At 31.5% G+C, this 20,757-nt stretch overlaps 1 protein-coding gene across 1 annotated transcript in view; it reads left to right on the forward strand.

The window, feature by feature from the left end:
- The first annotated feature begins 1,201 nt into the window (after positions 1-1,201).
- LOC145314797 (gamma-aminobutyric acid receptor subunit beta-like) overlaps positions 1,202-20,757 on the forward strand; it is a 30,627-nt gene continuing 11,071 nt past the window's right edge. The window contains exons 1-14 of the mRNA XM_080154876.1: positions 1,202-1,312; positions 3,297-3,347; positions 3,881-3,960; positions 4,572-4,611; positions 8,940-9,047; positions 9,228-9,293; positions 9,960-10,019; positions 10,368-10,436; positions 11,147-11,202; positions 11,386-11,473; positions 12,465-12,601; positions 14,543-14,699; positions 15,468-15,599; positions 15,928-16,142. Coding sequence (XP_080011002.1) covers positions 1,202-1,312; positions 3,297-3,347; positions 3,881-3,960; positions 4,572-4,611; positions 8,940-9,047; positions 9,228-9,293; positions 9,960-10,019; positions 10,368-10,436; positions 11,147-11,202; positions 11,386-11,473; positions 12,465-12,601; positions 14,543-14,699; positions 15,468-15,599; positions 15,928-16,142 — 1,370 coding nt within the window. The remainder of the gene's footprint in view (positions 1,313-3,296; positions 3,348-3,880; positions 3,961-4,571; positions 4,612-8,939; positions 9,048-9,227; positions 9,294-9,959; positions 10,020-10,367; positions 10,437-11,146; positions 11,203-11,385; positions 11,474-12,464; positions 12,602-14,542; positions 14,700-15,467; positions 15,600-15,927; positions 16,143-20,757) is intronic.

Here is a 20,757-nt window from a genome sequence, read left to right on the forward strand (position 1 = left end):
ATAGATTAATAAAAAATTTTGTTGAGATTTATCAAGAATGTTGAAAATTAATGCTGACTATTAGATATGTAAAGATTATTCTTGTTAGTTAATGACGTTAGTCACTGTGAGCTAAAAATAGATTTTTAACAACGATTATTTTACTTTGTTAACTAGATTTTATAGAATTGTCAAAAGCTTCAATCAACGATAATATTAAGTGTGACGTACAGGTTGGATTACGGACATACCATATTTATAGAAAAGCTTTTTAGTAGCGAAGCTACTCTATAATTCACTTTGTCCGTCAGTCAGTCCGTAACGCTATGGAGGAAATGGGATTTACTCAGCTCCTATAAAAGATATAATGCTGAAATTTTTTGACAACATTCCTATTAATAAGGAGCACAATTAACTATAAAACATCAATGGCGCTCGGACCGCTTTTAAGCAGGTTTTAGGCTATTTTTGTATTTTTCACATTTTTCTCCATATCTTTGGTGTTTATGGTCCGATTTCCAAAATTTTTTCAGTTATAGAAAACAAAATTAAATTTTCTGTCTTTTAAAGAAAACAACTATGACGGCCAGACTACCTTTAAACAGGTTTTAGGCTATTTTTGCATTTTTTTACATTTTTCTCCATATCTTTTGTGTTTATGGTCCGATTTCCAAAAATATTTCAGTTCTAGATATCAAAATTAAATTTCCTGTCGTTTAAAGAAAACAACCATGACAGTCAGACTGCCTTTTTTGCAGGTTTTTGGCTATTTTTAATTTTTTTCTTATTTTTCCATTTCTCTTATGTATATGTCCGATTTTCCAAATTTTTTAAGTTAGGGATATAAAAATTTAATTTCCTGTCGTTTTAAGAAAACAACCGTATTCCCATCCATGAATTTTTGGTCTTCGCTACTTATGGATGTTGTCATCCTTGTTTTAAAAATAAAACACCTGAATATTTTATTTATTTATTTACTTTTTTTCTAAATGAACGAGCTTGCTTTGAGATACAGTGATTTTGTTGCTCTATCACAAATTGATATTAAGTTATATAATACCCATCAGAAAACTAATTCTTTGGTTGCATAGACTTTGTCTTGAGGATCCTAACTGTGAATGTTAATGAGTTACACCTGATTGTCAATAGGTTTATAACATCTTTAACTATAAATAACTGTAATTTTGACTTAAACAAAATATACAATCCCATAAAGATTTGAATGAGAGATTTTGATATCCAGATATTAAGTCTACACTGTGCAATAATAAAAGAAGATAATGGAACCACAATTGATCCCATGGCTGTTTCAAATATTTTAAAAGCATTTCAGGTAATCTTATCCTGTGTAACCTTAACAAATTACAGTTTTTGAAAGAAAAAAAATTATATTAGCTTAAGAGTGTAAAGATGCATCTACGCAAATCATAATTTGATGTTAGGAATTAACATATCAATGTAACATGCCAATAGTTTCAAGTTGTCATTGATTCGATGATATTGTCTTTAACCACTTAGTAATCAGTTTATAACTTTGAGATTTTGCTCATTTCTCTATTTATTTAATGTAAAATTTAGCTAATTTGAAAATATAACTGCGTATTATTCCAAATTTATATCTAAATAAAAAGCCAAAACTTTTTTTTTAATATTGTTTGTTTAAAAAAATGGGTAAGGTTTGAATGTTTAATGCAAAATCAATTTTTTTTTAAATTTTGCAAATATGTCCTTACACAGCACTCTTTTACAAATGTTAACCATATTTTTGCACGTGAAATAAACTTTTAAAAAAGTGTTGAATTTAAGTTTTAAATCAAAAAACTTCTAGAAATATATTTGACAATGTTTTTTATTATAAATGGTCCATAAAATATCATAGCTTTAAGGATCTCAAATCAGTACCTCCCCTTCCCCCCCCCCCTTAACAGATTTAGGCATGAAAAAAAATACTTGATTTTTTAAAAATAGGGGGGGGCAGGGGCGTCCAAGCTTTTTTTTTGGGAGGGGGTAAAAAATTTTAGGGGGGGGGGTAATTCGTGTTTGGGGGGAATTATATAACATAAAGTAGTAAGTAAGGTTTATTTGACTATAGCTTCAGATTTCATTACTTTTAATACTGAGTTCTCCTTTTTAGGAAAGCTTCACATAGATCCCATGATGGTTCCACACTATTATAGGTCAATCCTTTGAGTGGTTTTAGGCTATTTTTCTCCTCCCTTTTTACCCTTTAGAAAACACGAGTTTTTAGATGCTAAGGGCGCCACTACTATCTATAATACAAAGTAGTCTATAATACAAAGTAGAACGATGTCTGTCCGTCTGTCTGTCCGTCTGTCCGTCTGTCTGTCCGTCTGAAGCTTAAGATCTCAGTAACCACTGAACCGATTGGGCTCTACTCTTCAGGGAATATACCTACTGGTCCTGTGATGGTTTTAAGCTATTTTCTTGGGGGGTGGGACACTCCCAACCCCCCCCCAAAAATGAAAATACCCCCCCCCCCAAAAAAAAAAAAATTTTATTTTACTTTTGCTTTTTCAATCTAAAATACTTTTTTACTTTTTCTTTTTAAATCTAAAATACGAAAAATTAAGTTGATCAAACCTCTTGGGGCAAAGCCCCTAGAGGCTAGGGGCGAAGCCGCTAGTTCAAATATATAGTAGTATCTCATTCTTTAGAACATAAAAATACAATAATTAACTCACTAACCAATGAACCAATATGATTATACTTTAAAGTGAAGCGTCTTATAGGTCCTGGTAAGTTTTATAACTAGTTTTGAGACACCCTGACATCCTCCCAAAAGAAATCGCCTATAGAAATTCTTTTTCATTATTTAATGAAATGTTTAATTTAGTTAGGTATCTATTTTATGGAATCTTCAGTGCTTTACAATTACATCATAGATCCCCCCCCCCAAAAAAAAAATTTTCAGTAAAATTTTATTTTTAAGAACATTCAATTTGGGGGGGATAAATACCCCCCCAAAAAAAATTTTTTTTAAAGAACATTTATTTTGGGGGGGGGTAATTACCCCCCCCCCCCAAATGGTTTGGGGGGTAAATACCCCCCCCAAAATCGTTGGAGGTGCCTACGGCACCCCCAAGATAGGGGTAATTTTTTTTTGGGGGGGGTATTGTTCAAAAAATTTTGGGGGTGCCAAATGGCCCATTACCCCCCCCCCCCCCTTGGACGCCTATGGGGGGGGGGGGGGGGGTGATCATCCGGCACTCTAAAAAAGCACCTATTATTTTCCAGGATGGTAACTTTAGTTTTTATATAAAAAAAAGTAATCATGCTAATATTAATTTTGGTTGAAGGTTGGTTATGATAAAAGGGTGCGGCCAAGATATGGCAAGGAGCCAGTACAGGTAAGATTCTTTTTTTTGTCTTAAAAGGATTGTATATGTAACCTTTAATAAAATATAATATACTAATGGATACGCCCCTAGAGGCCTCTTCTTTAGTTTCAAAACACTTTGGGCTTAGAAAGAAATAATAAAAAAATATGGGGGGTAATTATTTTCTAGGGGTGCTAGTGCCCTCCTTTCAATATAGTTATAAATATGATCGGTCCAGAACCTATTAAAAGCTACACTGAAAAGGAGAACCGTATCGGCTTAGTGGTTAGGGTACAAACATACAGACATCCTGTATTTTTTTTAAAGATACAAAATACTTTTTTGCAATACGAAAAAACATGATTGTTGGACAGAAAAAAGTAATAAATTTATAACAAAAACTTTAAAGGGTGCTAAACTCTAAACTGCTAAACTCTAGCTGACTTCCATTTTTTGCCAGATTCAACTTTATCATGATATTTACTTTTAGCGTATTAAAAAAATATTTGTGACTTTATTAAGATAGTAAATTTTAACATCAACAAGGATTTAAAATAATCTAGGTTGGCGTTACAATGTACGTGCTTTCAATAAGCGATATTTCTGAGAAATTCATGGACTACACATTTGATATGTACTTCAGGTATAATTATTCATTTGCTACGCATTAAACATACCTATCAATCTTTTATGTTTACTTAAAACTCTAATAATGATTCTTATGTGTGTAGCCATAGTTTCTTAGTGTTTGGACCTAAGTAGTCATGGAGTAAGACGACACACTTTTGTCCAGCCAAAACAGCTATCAAGCTCTACGTTTAAGTACATTTTGAGTTGACCAACTTTCTCATGGTAGCTTCTCTTTATTACCTCACCCTAGCCGAGTATGGCAGGTGTCCCAAATCAAGTTACCGTAATGAATGACGCTCTCTGCCAAGGAGCTAGGGATAAGGGCTGTATTGGTTTATGTACGTGACTATAGGGTAGTCAAACCACTAAATAATCTCCCTTCTTACACAACCAAGGGGAAGTTTTGGGAATGTATTCTACTGAGAATTTCGAGTTGCCACCTGTTGACATCATTGCAGCTATTCAAATACTTTTGAATTACTGACCTTGATTAAATTGATTTTTATATTCTTGTTGTATTATAACAATGGCAAATCTACATAAAGATAAATATTTTCTAATCCTTTATGCATTTTTTACATAATTGTGTTTTAATGATAATATTTATTATTGTATTTTGTTTAGACAATTCTGGCAAGATGATCGACTCACATTTGATAAATCGGTAAGTTTTCATAAGCAAATTATAGTTGTATAATCTTTTTATATTTGATGTTTCTAAAATAAACAATAAAAAACAAGGATGACAAAATCCATGAGAAGCAAAGCACAAAAAATTATGTATGGAAATATGGATATAGTGATTTAAAAATTGATTTTAAAAATCATTAAACCATTCATATTTTTGAAAAATATTTTACATTTTTGTCATACAGGCGGAACAATCAAATTATATACTAGATGCTCATTGGTATGTGGAATCTTCATACCAAAAAATTTAGCAGCTTATCTTATATACCTATGTATAAAAATCACATATATATGAAAATTTAGTTATAGGGACATAAATATTAAATAAAATTAAGAAAAATTTTAATCAAATATATTTTTTGAATAAATTATATTTATTGAAAACCATATTTTTCTTTTTCTAAACTTAATAGAAAAATCATTTAGTAATTATTAGGTTTACCAAATTATCTGAAACAATAAGAAATAACTTTTTAAACTGTTTATAATCTAAATTATAAAGAAAGAAAAATAAACATAACACGCAAAGTATAGATTAATAAATAAAAGACGATTAATAAGAAAAGAAATAGTTTTTTACAGACTTTCAACTTTCTCATAACTTTTTTATTTTTAAGACAAGAAATAACCAGATATAAGGCCACAAAATAATATTTATATAAATAGTTTCTTATATAATAAGTAATTATCATAAACTAATGTTAATTATAAATCTGTTATGTAATCAAACAAAATGTATTTTTCTCGTATTTATTCGAATCCGGTGGATAGGAACCGGTTCTCATCTATACGAAAAAACTATGTCTAGCATCGTATTATATCCAGCTTTCTACGAATATAAAAATGTACAATCATAAGATTAAAACCAGTTTTTTTTAGCCCGTGCCTACTTCACCTTGGGGCTAAAAAACTGGTTTTAATCTTATAATTGTACATTCTATATCCGCGGAAAGCCGTTTATAACACGATGCGAGAAATAACTATTATAACTTTATATGATTTTGTATATTATGTCGCATTTTTTTTTATAAATTCTTAATTATTAATCCATTTATTTACATCAAACCCTTTTAAAAAGTGTCAAAAATCTCTTATTAATGGATTTTTTAAAAAGTGTGAAATAAAATTTTATGAAATATTAAAGCTGATCATTGGTTAATGTATTTAAAATCTATCAGCTTTGTATAAAATCAATCTAGTTAAAATGACGCCAAAAGTATTGTTTGCGAAAATAAGTTTGATTTACCCTTGGTTGACCTAGAAAATGATTCCCTCTAATTATACCTTATAATCCCTCCAACCATCCAAAGCACATTTTTCTCTTTTCTTTTCAGAGCTAGGCAGAAGCATTCAGAGCCGTTAATACTTTAATTGTTTTTTTTGGTTTTTTTTTAGCAAAAACCAACTGTAATAGCCATCTAGACTTTCTAAAGTATGCAGCTGCCTAGTCAAACTAATTACTACTAGCCGCGATAGCTATACAACAGCCGCATTGAATCCCATCTATTTTTTATATAGCTGTAACCGCTAAATGAATATTTAACCACATCCCCCTCTTACCTAAATTTCCTCATCTTCATCTGCAGTTGTTCAAATCTGCAGCCGTAGACTCTTGATTGGCGGCTCCTTGACCCGCCTGTTTTTTTTCTTACTTTTTTCCAATAAATTCCAATTTTAATCAGTTATACTTTATAACCTTGTAATTTAAAATTTCAGAAAATAATATTTAAAAAAGAGCTATTCTTACAAAAAAAACTTCAGGCAATAGCTAATAATTCCAATTTTAAGTCATTTTGTGCTTATTTGACATTAGCAGCGTGTTTGTTATATGGAATTATCTTGAAAAATAATTACTATTTTTTCTACTTTCCTACAATTATTTTCCTGCTTCTAATACTTGGTAAATAATCAAAGGAATAATAAAAAAAAAGTAAAGAATGAAAGAAAATAATAAGTATAACCAAATTAAGACAACCTAGTTACAGTGGCAGTAACAAGTTTTATTTTGATGATAATTTTGTTTCCTAGCTCGGCACAAACATGCATTCACAGATTTTCTTTATGCTTAACCATGGGTTCCAGGGGTAAAGAAAACAATAGGGGAAATACCTATTTTGTCTGTGGCTTCTTAAATTCAGTTTTTGTCAGGGTTATTTAGTAGGGTTTGTTTTTAAACGTAGTCTTGGTTTTCTCTGCAGGGTTATTCTAAAGGCATTCATGAGAACAAGGTTTTAAATATAATAAGTGGGAGTTAATACAGAAACAATAATTAATTTTTCAGTATTAGGCTTTTAACCAAAATGTTTGGCCTATGTTTGTGTTTATTGATTTAAAAGGTAATAAATTTTAAATAAACATGATTTTAAGGTTAATTAATTTAACCAATTAATACAATAAAAATCGAATCTTCTTCATATTAGTAAATTCTTAGATAAAATGATATTTTTTGATAATAAACACTTTAAGCATGTATTTTTTAGTATTAAAATGATTAAAGAAAGAAAAATTTTACAGAGATTTTAGATTTATACTTTTCCCTTTATTTGTGTTGTGATCAACTTGAAAATATTGCATTGCTATCATGTTTGCCAGTTTAGGTAGGGATACAAAAAAAACAATTAAATCTAAAGATCATTTTTTTTAATGTATAAATATGTTATAGTAACAAATTGAACTTTCTAAACATTTAAATTGAAACATAAATAAATTTTCAAGCTGGAAAAACACCCCTTAATATCAGTGGATCAGTAAATCAAATATACAGTTCATAGGCGTGCAAGTACTTTCAAGAGGGTTAGGGAGCATTTTACCCTCCTCCTTTAAATTCACATGACTCCTAAGGGGGGAATTTTGATTAACATTATAATTATTTAATAAGGCCATTTCAAGGTAAAGGGGTGGCCTGATAAAAATATGCATATCAAGCCAATAAGTCAATAAATTAAAAATTTAAGTGTTAGAATGTTGTTTGATAGATGAAAGTATTTGATAGCCCTACCTATGTAGATTTTAAAAAGTTGCAGTTAAACTGCAAAATAGCATACGGGAATAGTAGAAAAGAGAAAGGAATAAAAGGGAATGAAAGAGAAAGAACGAAAAAGAGAGAGACTTGGAGAGAGTTATTGATATTTGGGACTGGGTTTACCTGAGTTTATTTGGCACTAATTCTTGTGATTCTAGTTCCATTATCACAATAGAGTTCACACACATAGTTAGATAAAACGTGTAGACGATTGCGTCTAACCTTTTCAAGTATTTTTTTTATTGCAAATTATTTTTTCTAAAACCTTTTACTTTTTAATTTTCTTTGCTAAAACTTTCTTGCAGAATACTAGATTTTTTTTGAAGTCTATTTTGTTTAAAATGGCGGGAGTTAGTGAAAAACGAATTAAAGTATTTCGTACATATTTCTTGAATTTCTTCAAATTTTAGGCAGAATTACAGACACAAACACATACATAACAGCCTCGCTACTACAAAGTTTGAAGTTATTGATGCTGATTCAATGTCTGACCTTACGATAATAGTCGTTTTTAGCATGTAATTTATCCTAAAACAGTTTTATTTGGTGTTTATAATGATAAAGGTTATGCAATGAAATGGGTTAATATAAAGACTTCCAAATATATTTTGATAAAATTTTAACTAATCCTGGTAAATTTATGATTATTTACATTTCCTTGGTCTAATACCATGACCAAGTCATGAAAGTTTTACTCTTTAAACTCTTTCTCCATTTTTGTTCCTCTTTCTTTCTTTCAAACTTTTTTTTCGCAACTGTTTCTTATAAATCTAAAAATAGTCCTGACAATATGCAATTCTCATGGCTCTCAGGGAGGCAAAGGACAGTAAAATTAATCTACACCCCTGTATCCTCCCCCAATGTTTGCCGGCTAACAAGGGTACTAATATATGAGAATTAGGTGAAGTTAAAATAATTGTTTATTGCATGGCTCTGTGATGATAGTGGACATAGAATGAGAAATAAAGAATTCAAGAAAAGTTAGATTTAAAAAAAAATATAATTATGATTCAAATTTTTTCACGTTCCATGACGTCCTATAATAGTTTTTAGCAAAAAAATGTGTGCTGTATTTTATTTACTTTAATAGGATGTTTGGTTAAAGTTAATAATATATTCCATCCCAGTAATATGAGCAGGAGAAGATAAAGTGTAAAATTACAACTCTATGGATACCAAATACGTATTTTTATAGGTTGGTTTGAAAGTATAAGTTGATTATGTATAACAATTTTATGTACCATATACTTTATTTATCATGATATTATTATTCTTTATAGGTTGGTATGGATAAGTTGATAGTTGGAGCTGATTATGTGAAACAGTTATGGGTACCAGATACTTTCTTTGTCAATGAAAAAGTTGCCAGCTTTCATCAGGCCACTCAGGTATTTTTTATTACATGTGGACAATTCGTTATAGAGACGAAATTTCATTAGTAGCGCAGAGAGAGAGAGATATATCTTTGTGCTACAGATGAACAGATAGATATCGTCACTTGAAAGCTTCATAATCAAATTCTACAATAGTCATCACTTAACTTATTGAAATAAATATTTTTTCTTCAGGAAAATCAATTTCTACGTATATCAAACCTTGGAAACATTTTGAGAAGTATGAGACTGACTGTAAAGGTAATTTTTAAAAAATTTTGATTTTACCCTTTTTGTGTGTAACCAGATCTATCTATGTTATGTGAACAATCAACATCCTATGCACAACCTCTATTTCACAACCCATTGTGCACAGTAATATGCATATCAAATACTCATATAATTATTTTACGGAACTGTAGGTATAATTTACAACTGCTTTTGTTATACCTTTCAATGACGAGCGGAACGTTTACACTTTGGTTACAGTCGCGGATTTATTTTAAATGTTGGCGTCACATACTAATGTATGTTAACATACCTTACTAGCAGCTACGCCACTAGAGGGTTCTAGGGAGCCTCGAAATTAGGGGTGGGGTTGGGAAAACCACTTTCAATTTTGATTTTTTAAAAAGAGGGAACAAACTTTTTTAGGGGCGATTTCTGTTGGGAAGTTTGTGGTACCCTCCCATCAAATAATTAAAACTCTTCCCCTGGACCTATCAGCAGCTTTACTGTAGACAGTAAACCATATTTGTACAGGGGTTAGCGAGATCCTTCGGCACACATAAACAAAAAGGCATCCTGTTACCTTTATATAAAGATTTGTAATATCTGAAAGTAACTTTGCGTAATTGTCTATTATAGAAATTTGTTTTTTTGAGAAAGAGCCGTCATGACGACATTTAGAAAATTTCAATTTTGTAGGCAACCTGTCCCATGGATCTAACACTTTTTCCTATGGACAGCCAACTTTGTACATTAGAGGTAAGAATAATAACTTTTAAATAGTCAAGACAAATTTCTGAAATTATTCCTTGTAAAAATCAATCAATAGTTTAATAATTATCCCCTTAGAACAAAAAAAATTTTTGATGATACTTTTAATTCTATCTTATTATTTATGAACTAATTTAAATTTCTATGTCTAATCAAAGTAATGTATGAGGTCCTTAATATTCTTCAGCATAATTTTTTTAAATCTAATTTTTTGACAAGAAAAATCCAAAAGAGCTAGAGAATCTTGGTAAGAGCATCCATACAGAATTTCACCTTTTTTTGGGGTTAGGAAAACCTAGGCAAAAAATGATATACCTGATATATTTATATTTATAGATAGAAAGTTATGGTTACACCATGGCTGATTTGGTGTATGACTGGAATGACGGAAAAGCTTCTGTACAGGTAAAGCAGGCAGATAAATAGGACAGTACTAGCTATAATTTCAGTTTATTCAAAGCCAAATTGTAAATATATTCAATTAAATTTTTAACTCTAAAATTACAAATCTAACTTTGTTGTGAAATTGTGTCTGGTTGAGAATTTGTTTTATGTAATTAGAATGTGTTATTCTTTTTAAAAAGTAACAGGATGTCTGTGTCTCTGTGTATCTTGAGATGGTTTTCCTTTTTAAGATCCAGGAAAGTTTTAAGATTTTTTGGTAATAGGTACCTAAACCATCACAAGAGCCCCTGTAAAAATGATCATTCTGACTTTTCTTTTTTAAAACTAAAATTTAAAATACGAGGATCGATTTACCCTCATTCCCCCCCCCCCCCCTTCACTTAAGTGTCCCAAAAGGCCTCTATGTACATAGCCGATAATAGACAATAAAGCTACTAGATTCTATATCATACATTAAATATATTCAATATTTATCAGATCAGGGAAAAGGGAATGTGATTCTGACAAACAATTCTTAAGAAAAATTTTCCCAAAATCCTCTTCCCTCTTTTCTCCCCCTTCTTACCCACCCCTCTTCAGTTACATAAAAAAACATTTTATACTCCAACTTTACTTAAACAAAATATTAACTTTCGCGGCAATTTCAATTGGAATTAATTGGCTGATTAGCAGCCCCTGAATATTTATGCTCTATACATTTTTCAATCTAGGTTTCCCCAACAGTTGAGCTCCCAGAATTTTTTGTTGTTGGTTACAGACAAAGAAGGTAAAAACAATTTAAATATAATTTACTCCAAATCAGCGACAATTCTTCTCTAAATTTTTTTTGTTGGAGTGTCAATATCTTGAATTGTAATTGTTGACTAAAATTTCACTAATAAAGAAAATAATAATTTTAGAAATGTCAAGTAAAAAGTAGCCTTGTATTTAATCATTGATTTTATTTTAGAGTGTTAGAAGTGTTATCATCTGGAAACTATTCACGTCTGTGTGCTGATATTTTGTTTACTAGATCTATGGGATATTATATTATACAGGTGAGTTGAATATTCAATATTAAATTTCATTATTACATTTGTCTACTCCAATCACATTTATTTACTTTATTATTTTAATTAAGATAATTATCATAGGTAAGAGTTTATATATATAAGAAATATTAAACATCTTTAAGTAGCGAAGACTATTTATAGTTTTGGTATGTCCGTATGTCACTTCTGCCTCAAATTTAAAGTATATAGATTTTTTGGGTAAACTGGTTCTGAGACGTAATCAAAGGGAAAAGGATATGAAACTAAAAAATGATGAAGTGGACGTTTAAAAAGTTTCAAGTTTGAATAGAACCATATTTTCTTGTCCCTAATTGCGTAAAAATGACTTATCTTACTTATCTATTTGAGGATTTTAAATATTAAAAATATCGTATCATCTTTCTGAATTTTAGTTCACCTATCTTCAAATTATCTGAAAAAGTAATTAAATGATTTTATTTAGATGCATGTAATTATTTTAGATATTCTGTGTAGTAGTTCTTTGGGTTCCCATGGAATTGCACCCACACAGGATTCAAACCACTTACAATGCTTTGAGTGACAATTGCCGTAGCAATACCGTTGGTAGGGGCTAACACAATTTATTTATAATAAATAGTAAGAACCAGACCTAACCTAGCGTATTGGTGTAATACTGCGTGGGTGCAATACTGTGCATGTCAAATATTTACCCCTCTAGCATGAATATATTCAGGTGTATGTACCCTCCAGCATGATTGTTGCCATGTCCTGGGTCAGTTTTTACCTGGACAGGGGATCTGCACCCGCCAGGGTCGGCCTGGGGGTCACCACTGTCCTTACTATGGTCACCCTTATGGGTGCTGTCAATAGGTATGGCAATAACATACTATTGTGTGTTTTTTGGTTTAATTGGGTTAGTGTAACAATTGTTGTATTATTACTTCTTTATACTAACCCTAAAAACCAATTTTAATGTATTGTAAATTTTTTCCAACCCTTTTTTGGGTATTTTCAGGTGTATGTCCCGTCCAGCCTGATTGTGGCCATGTCCTGGGTCAGCTTCTACCTGGACAGGGCTAGCGCGCCCGCCAGAGTTGGACTCGGGGTCACCACCGTCCTAACTATGGTCACCCTGATGGGCTCTGTAAACAGGTTTGCGTGCACGCGTGCGCGTTAATGTGTTTAGTGTGTGTGTAATGTTCAACATAAAACGCATGATTCTTCTTTTGGATGTGTAATGTTAAACATAATACGCTTGCCCCGTTTTCATGGATTTAAAAAGTCATAGACATTTATTTCTTGGTTGAGATGAAAAAAACTGAATTAAACAAGTTGCAAAAAACTAACACTGAAATCAATGTTTAAATCGTTTAAGTGAGCTAGATGTCTAATGTTATAATTATTGCTATCTAGTAAAAATTTCTTTCAGAAGGCAATTGGTTGTATTTAGTAAACTACGGCCACTAAGCTCTAAATAATTAGAAATAATGTCTGATGATTTTTTTTAACAACCATGGAAAGTAAAAAAGTAACAACAAAGCTTTTAATAAAGTGGGATAGAGTACTTTATTACCTTGTTTCATAGAAAAATTCTAGAAACAAAGTTTATACTATACAAAACTCTTGTCACTTTCCTTATAATTTTAATAAAATTTGAAAATACTGTGTTAACTTGTTAAAGATTAAGAGAATCCTTTAGTAACCATTATTAAATTAAATTATGTGGTTAAAATCACGCAACCTTTAAACCAATCTTTTTATAAGTAAAATTAAACATTGTAGTGTGTTGATTTAACGAATGTTTTATGTGTAGTGAAATAATAAAAAGAATGGACATAACAAATATATAAATGTAATTGTTTTAAAAAGTAATTTTAAGGTTTGTTTTCTAAATTTCCCAAATCCTGCTGAATAAGAATTAATTAACATTACCCTTGGATTTAATTCAAATATTTCTTATGCATCTAATATTTTGTTTAATAGGATTATTTGTAACATATGTATATAAGTTTAGAAAAGTAATATAAAGTCAGATATAATAAATTGATTTCTATAATATGAAAAAATAAATAGCATTAAATGATAAAATTTTAACGTCTTTTTTAGTGCCCTTATTTCATCGTCCGGTGAAATACAGGTTGATGAAATTAATGACTATGAACTAGAATCCATGTATGTACAAAGTATTTAGATCAAATATAAACAGGCATGTCAAAATTCACTGTAAAAGTGGTCAAAATATTTTTTAAATAGATTCTTTTCTTTACGAATGGTCTAGGTAAGAAAATTTTTTACCACTTTATATGGTGAGTCTGAGTATATTAATGTGTAAAATATTATAAAAAGCATTGAATTAAAAATTAAATGATTTATGTCATAATACATTAAGATTGATCCTAAATTTGATTAATACAAGTTAATCCATTTTTTTTGCTTTTGGAGGAGAAAATAATTAAAAGAGTGAGATATTCACCAAGTCTTAATTATTTCAAATCTGCTGTCTTTTTTTAAACAAAAAATATCTATAATTTATTATTATTTCGATTTACATTTTCAATACTAGGTAGAACAAATTAAAATATTGAGTTATAAAAAGAAAATCTTTAAAGAGGTCTCGGCAGCCGAACATAAGTTGCCAAATTAAACGGCCGTTAGAAAGATTGATGAACTATACTGAAAGGAAAAGTTTGGACATCCAGCCATCTTTTGAACTTACATTCGTCATTTTTCCTGCGGGATTTTGGTGACTTGTTAGCAGCTGACCAGAGCTGCCTTTAAAGCAAAATTTTGCAATCAAAATAACATACAAATAAAAATATAGGTTAAAAGTTTATTTGTCAAAACTGAAAATCTTATATGGAAGAAATATATTTAATTAATATGCATGTGTTTTAACAAATACATTGCTTATTGTAATATCTTTAAGATAATCAAGTAGAGAGGCTGTCTAGTCTTTACAGTTTTGTGAAACTTTAAAAGAATCTTTCCTAAAATAAATTACCTAAAGATCCAACATTTTTTACTCAATCTTTTAAATACTAAAAAAATATAAGAAATATTTCAGGGAAAATGTTTAATTTATAAATGTTTTAGATCACTGCCAAAGATCTCGTACATGAAGGCCCTGGATATCTACCTGGCCGTGTGCTTCTTCATGGTTTTTGGTGCTCTGCTAGAGTATGCCTGTGTCAGCTACACTGGAAAGAGGATTAAACTACACCAAGCCCAGTTTGAAGACTTTAAGAAGAAGGTAATGTAAATAAAACTATGTAGTTGCTGCTCCACCTTTGATAATTATCTATAATACAAAGTAGAACGATGTCTGTCTGTCTGTCTGTTTGTTTGTCTGTCTGTTTGTCTGTTTGTTTGTAGCGAAGGATCTCGCTTACCGCTGAACCGATCGGGTTCTCCTTAACAGGGTAGCTTCTCATAAGTCCCGGGAAGGTTTATAACTATTTTGGGGGAGGGTACCACCACCCTATCAGGAGAAATCGCCCCTGGAAAAAAATTACCCCTCCCGAAAAAGAGACTCCAACGAAACATAAACCAATTATTTCTGTAATTAGATATTTTAAATAAAAAAAAAACATTCAAAGTGCCACTAGAGGCCTCTAGGGGCGTAGCCGCTAGTTTTAAAAAAGAAAATAAAGGTGGAACGTTTAGCCTGATGGAGAAAGAACCTGCCAACCGCTAAACTAATAATTTGCATTCCTTTCATTTAAAACTAGCGAATACGCCCTTAGATGCACTTATTCGACCACAACATTTTTTAGTTAATTTAGATCATCCCCTACTTTAATTTTTTTCTAAATTTAGATAGGGATTATATTTTTCTCTGAGTGATTTCTTTTGAGATGGTGGTGGTACCCACTCAAAAAATAGTATAAACCTTCCCAGGATCTATGAAAAGCTACACTGTAAAGCAGAACCATATCGTTTCAGATCCTTCGGTACAAACAAACAGAGAGACATCATGTTACTTTATTTTAAGGATAAAAGTTAAAACCTTTTATTGCAGGTAGAAGCTATGAAGGAAGAATATAATAGACAACATGATAGTCAGATACAAATAGATTTAGTTGATGAGGATGATGAAGATGAATGTGAGGGAGCTGACTGGCAACTTCATTCTGAATATTGTCCAAGAAAGGTAGATCACATTCAAATTATTTTTCTGTAAATGAGAAATTCTTGGCTGGGTAAGTCTAGAAACAATTCTTATCTGAAAAGACATCTGCTTTGCAATTTGATGTGGGAAAATAGATAAAGGGATAATCAGATAACTAACTCTTTCATTGCTTGACCTTTATCTTGAAAATCCAAGCAAGTAGCCAATAGCTGTTTTACCTAATAAGCAACTCAATTAAGTATGCATATAAAACATATTAGTCAACCTTTTGCTTTAAATTTAAAGGGACAATCAGTTTGAATTAATGCAATATTGATGGGAGGGTTTTTAATAAAAAAAAATATGCAAGGTAACTACAACTGAACCAAAGATGGAAGATAAGACGTACACGCCAATGCCTCCTGGCTCCAGAAAACACTCGATGGCCTTGTCCACATACCTCCCCCTCTCCACACCAGCACAGTCCACCCCTGGCGGTCAGCCCTCGCCACTTATTCTGGAGGGTTTAGCTCCACCCACAACTCTGTTTGGTTTCAGAGCAAGTGATATTGAAAGATGGGCCAGGTAATTCATAAACAATAATATATTTTATATAGGTAGATTATTTGGAAATCGGTCCTAATCGGTCAAGGTTTTAACTAAAACAAACGCACGAATATTTTATGTTATATTAATATTTTAACTTACTTTCCAAATAAAATAAATAAATATTTTGCAACAGCTGATCTATCTTTAATGTAAGATAATAGGAACATTTTTATAATGATTTGATAAGATTTTTTTAATTTATTTAATTTCTAATATTAAAGTGTTTGTTAAAACAAGCACAAAAAGATATAAAATTATTTTTCAAAACATTTTCACCCTAAGATAATTTAAATATTTAGACTTTCTTCAACCCCCTTCCCTAGCCCTTAACCAGTAACGTCCATAGTGTGTTGCATTGTAAATTTTTACCTTTGTTTTGGTGTCCAACCACTCACTTACATGTAAAGAAACACATTTTAAAAAACAATTGATTTAAAAAACATTATGATTTAAGACATTGTTTACAAGGAGGGTATATCAGGGGCGTGTAGACCGTAGACCCTTGAAAAGAGGGTGTACGCCTCTGCCTCCAACCTATTTCTATAATACATCTTTTCTCCACCTTTGTGTAATTTTTTCAACAAAGATAGGAAGAATGATATAAACGCGTAATTAAAGAGATGCAACGCATCCCAAAATGACATGTCAAAAGCAACCACATGAGTGACAATTACCAAAAAAGGGAAAAATTCTGTCATGCATAAAAAAAGTGTTGCTATTATAATATTAGTTCTAGAACTATCATGCATTTTTTCCCAAACAAAATGTGTTTTATAAATCTTTGAACCCCTCACACTATGTGAAATAAAATATTTGTCATCTAGTGCCCTGTTACCTGTTAATTCTGTAATTCCCTAGCAATGTATCATAACAAAGACTATATCACAGCTTACTCACAGCTCACTCTAGTTTAACTCTGTTTAGTTGTCGGAAATACCTTTTTCCAATATTTTTCCAAAAATTGCATGTCAGGGGAAGAGAGAGAGAGAATGAGAGAGAGAGAGAGAGAGAGAGAGAGAGAGAGAGAGAGAGAGAGAGAGAGAGAGAGAGAGAGAGAGAGAGAGAGAGAGAGAGAGAGAGAGAGAGAGAGATGGGAAGGAAAATCATACCATGTCATTAAATAATTACAATTAATTTAAGATAAAATTATATTCATACATTATCAATTTAAATCTAAATTAAAATCTTTATAATTTTTATAGTAGATTTGTCTAATGTAAATTAAAGATTTCATTCAAGTTAAGCCGCCATTTTACAGCTGCGGTGAAGATGTATTATACATATTTCTACTACAAATGCTGGGGAAAAGGCATTTGTGATTTAATTGAAAGGCCGGATTAGCGGCGGCTTAAACACAAATTAAGCAGCTGGTTAGCAAAGAATGTTTCTTATTTAATCTTTTTGGGCTTTTTTGCAAATTAGATAAATCGGCAGCGACTGCGGCCTCGATATGATTTATTGCATATAACTTGACTTGAAAGTGTAAAACCAACCGCGATACATATTAAATATAGAGGGATGCATCAAAAAGCCATAATAGATTATGCTTTGAATTTAATTATATGATATTTTGCATGATTGCGTTAATAACTAATATTTATAACAGTGTGAATTTTTATTTAAAACAAGAACAAGTACATTAATATTTATATATTTTTTACGTTAGCTTCTAGTTTTCTTTATAAACCCCTCTAGTACAAACCATTCGGACTTGAGAAAATAAATTAACATAATGTATTAATATATCTTTATCTACTTTGTTCCTTTATGTATTTACTAGCGGCTTCGCCCCAGCCCCCACTATTTTCGATTTTTAGAAAAAAATTAGGGGGATTTTTTTTTTTTGGGGGGGGGGTAGTGTCCCATCCACCAAGAAAATAACCTCAAACCACAGTACCAGTATGTATAGTCCCTGAAGAGTAGAATCCGATCGGTTCAGTGGTTACCGATATCTAAAGGGACAGACGTACAGACGGAATGACAGACGGACCGACAGACATCAAGCTACTTTGTAGTATAGATATGGTTTTTATTTCGTTAGCTACAAGTTTTCTTATAATTTTTGCTTTTAAGCGTCTCATCTTGATTTTACTTTACCATTTTGTTTGTTTGTCTGATTGGTTCTTAAAATACGCGATAAATACGAATTGGTGAACCATAAGTGAAATAGATTAGCAATGAACACAAATTATAAAGTTGCTTCGCTCTTGATAATCATTAGACTGTAAAATCATACTTCCGGAAAAATTGTTCTAAAAGTATCAAATGCTTAGATATTATAATGATAAACAGATATTGGCACAATTTTAATTTAGAAGCATAAATTTGAATAATATTATGTTTTACTACGTGTATTACCCTTCAGAAACTATTCATCTTTTCACAACAACTTTTTAGAAACAACTTCGTTTTCTTTACATGATCGATTAGTTTTAAAACACACAAACGGGCATCCTTAAATAAACTAGAACATTTTCGAAAGATTTGTCAATGCCTTATAATTGTTAAAAAATGCTTTTTCTTTAAAGAAATGTAATTCAAAATCAATAATCCTAAAATTAACCTCTGAAAGTTATCTTTCTTGTTAACATGCAAACATTGAATTTAAAACTGAGCAAAAATGTAAATAAGACATCAAGCAAAGCACTTATTAAGTTATCACTAAGCCAAAATAGGAATTGATCAGACACATAGATTAGAAAATTTGCACAATAAATTGCAGTGTTGGAGTTGCCAACAAATTTAACGGTAGATTCTGGAATTATGTAATATTGCCTAAAGTTTATTTCTATTTTTTTAGTTTATCTGAATATAGTATCTGCATATATTGCAATATTAATCAAACTACACAAGGTTTAATGACACAATTTTAAAATTTTAAAGATCCATTACAATATTTATGATATGACGGTTAAGATGATAGGCAATCCATGAGCAGTTAGTTCTTGTTTCTGTTATATGTGGCGCACAGCGCAAAAAAATCAACATTTTCTTTTTGTTTGTTAATTGAATATTATTTTCTTTTGGGGTTGGAGGAGAAATGTACATTCGCCAGGTCTCTATCGTTTGTATTCAACACTTGAATATCTAAAAAAAGGTTTGCGTAATGTGGGTGTACAATCCCTCCGTCAAAATTATTGGAGTTGATAGAAATTTGCGCGCTTCGCGCATCAATTTTCCAATTCACGTCTTTTGAGTGTTAGGGTTGACAACTAGGGATCTGTTGTGTAACCACCCCTCTCACACTAAAACTACACCCCTCTTGTTGTCTGCAATACATACAACCTCCAAAAAGCTCACAACCTTTTGATTTTGAAAGGGTGGGTCAAAAATCGTAAAGGGATTGTCAAAATTTTCGGATCCAATTTCAAGTCATTTTATTTAATAACTATTTAATGTATTACATTTTAGAGTAATGTAATTTTGTCTGTTGTTTCTGTGCCATAATAACGGATATAAAACTATTGGCATAAGAGAGATTTGTGCCAAAATAAAGCTTCATTTTTCAATTCTATACTTTAAGCTAATGAATAAATTTATAAATTAAAATTCAATTTTCAGAAGCGAGTCTACTCTTTTTAAATATTGATTGGTAAGTTGTTCGGTGATATCATTTTTTCTTTTCAAAATAAAAGTTAAAAGAAAAATGCCCTTAAACTACATCAGGACCAATTGAAAGTTTCAAAAAAAATCACTAACTAATTCAATTAAAACTTTAAAACAATAAACTTTTGTAAATCGCCCCTGAAAATGCCCCTATATTTTCTCAGGTATTATCCCTTTGTCAATTAAAAAAAATGTTTTGGCATTGTATTCCCAACCCCCAGATAAGAAGTCATATTTTTTTCTGAAAAACAGAGCCCAATGAACAAGAGTTAGTGAGATTTTAAGCTTTGTCCGGACGGATAGACAAACATTGTTCTTCTTTGTAATACAGATAAAAAGTTTGCTGCTAATATTGGAATTTGGAAGTTCTAATTTAAATAATTATGCTTTTATACAATAATTTATCATTTTTAAATGATTCTTTTATTGTAATAAAACTGTACTTCAAATAAGGAAAAATTTGGAGACAAAATAGAGAGAATATAAACAAGGATGCAGGGTTCGGAAGCCGCAGCCTCAGCCTCAGCCACCATCAGCCGCGCGGCTTACGAGAAGCCTCAAAATCAGCCGCGCGGCTTTCTCAGCCACCTAATAAGCCTCAGCCTTAGTCGCAGCCGCGCGGCTTAAAGAAAACATAAGTCACTGTAAGCCTCAGCCGCATTCAGCCACTGTAAGCCTCAGCCACTGTAAGCCACAGCCACAAAACTCCAATTCAGCCACATTAAGCCTCAGCCGCACTAAGCCTCATTAAGCCAATGCCCCTCTAAGCCTCAGCCAGAATCAGCCGCGCGCCTTATAGTTGGGGAAGCCTCAGCCACACTCAGCCGCGCGGCTGTTAATAATTTGAAGCCGCAGCCGCACTCAGCCGCGCGGCTTCAAGAAAGCCTCAGCCGCAGCCGCAAAGTTTTGATTATGCCTCAGCCGCAGCCGCGCGGCTTGATATTTGTAAGCCGCAGCCTCAGCCGCAGCTTAAGTTTTTTAATTC

Source organism: Acartia tonsa, chromosome 3 (assembly GCF_053477335.1).
Source record: "Acartia tonsa isolate MP-2025a chromosome 3, ASM5347733v1, whole genome shotgun sequence".
In the NCBI taxonomy this organism is placed as follows: Eukaryota; Metazoa; Arthropoda; class Copepoda; order Calanoida; family Acartiidae; genus Acartia; species Acartia tonsa.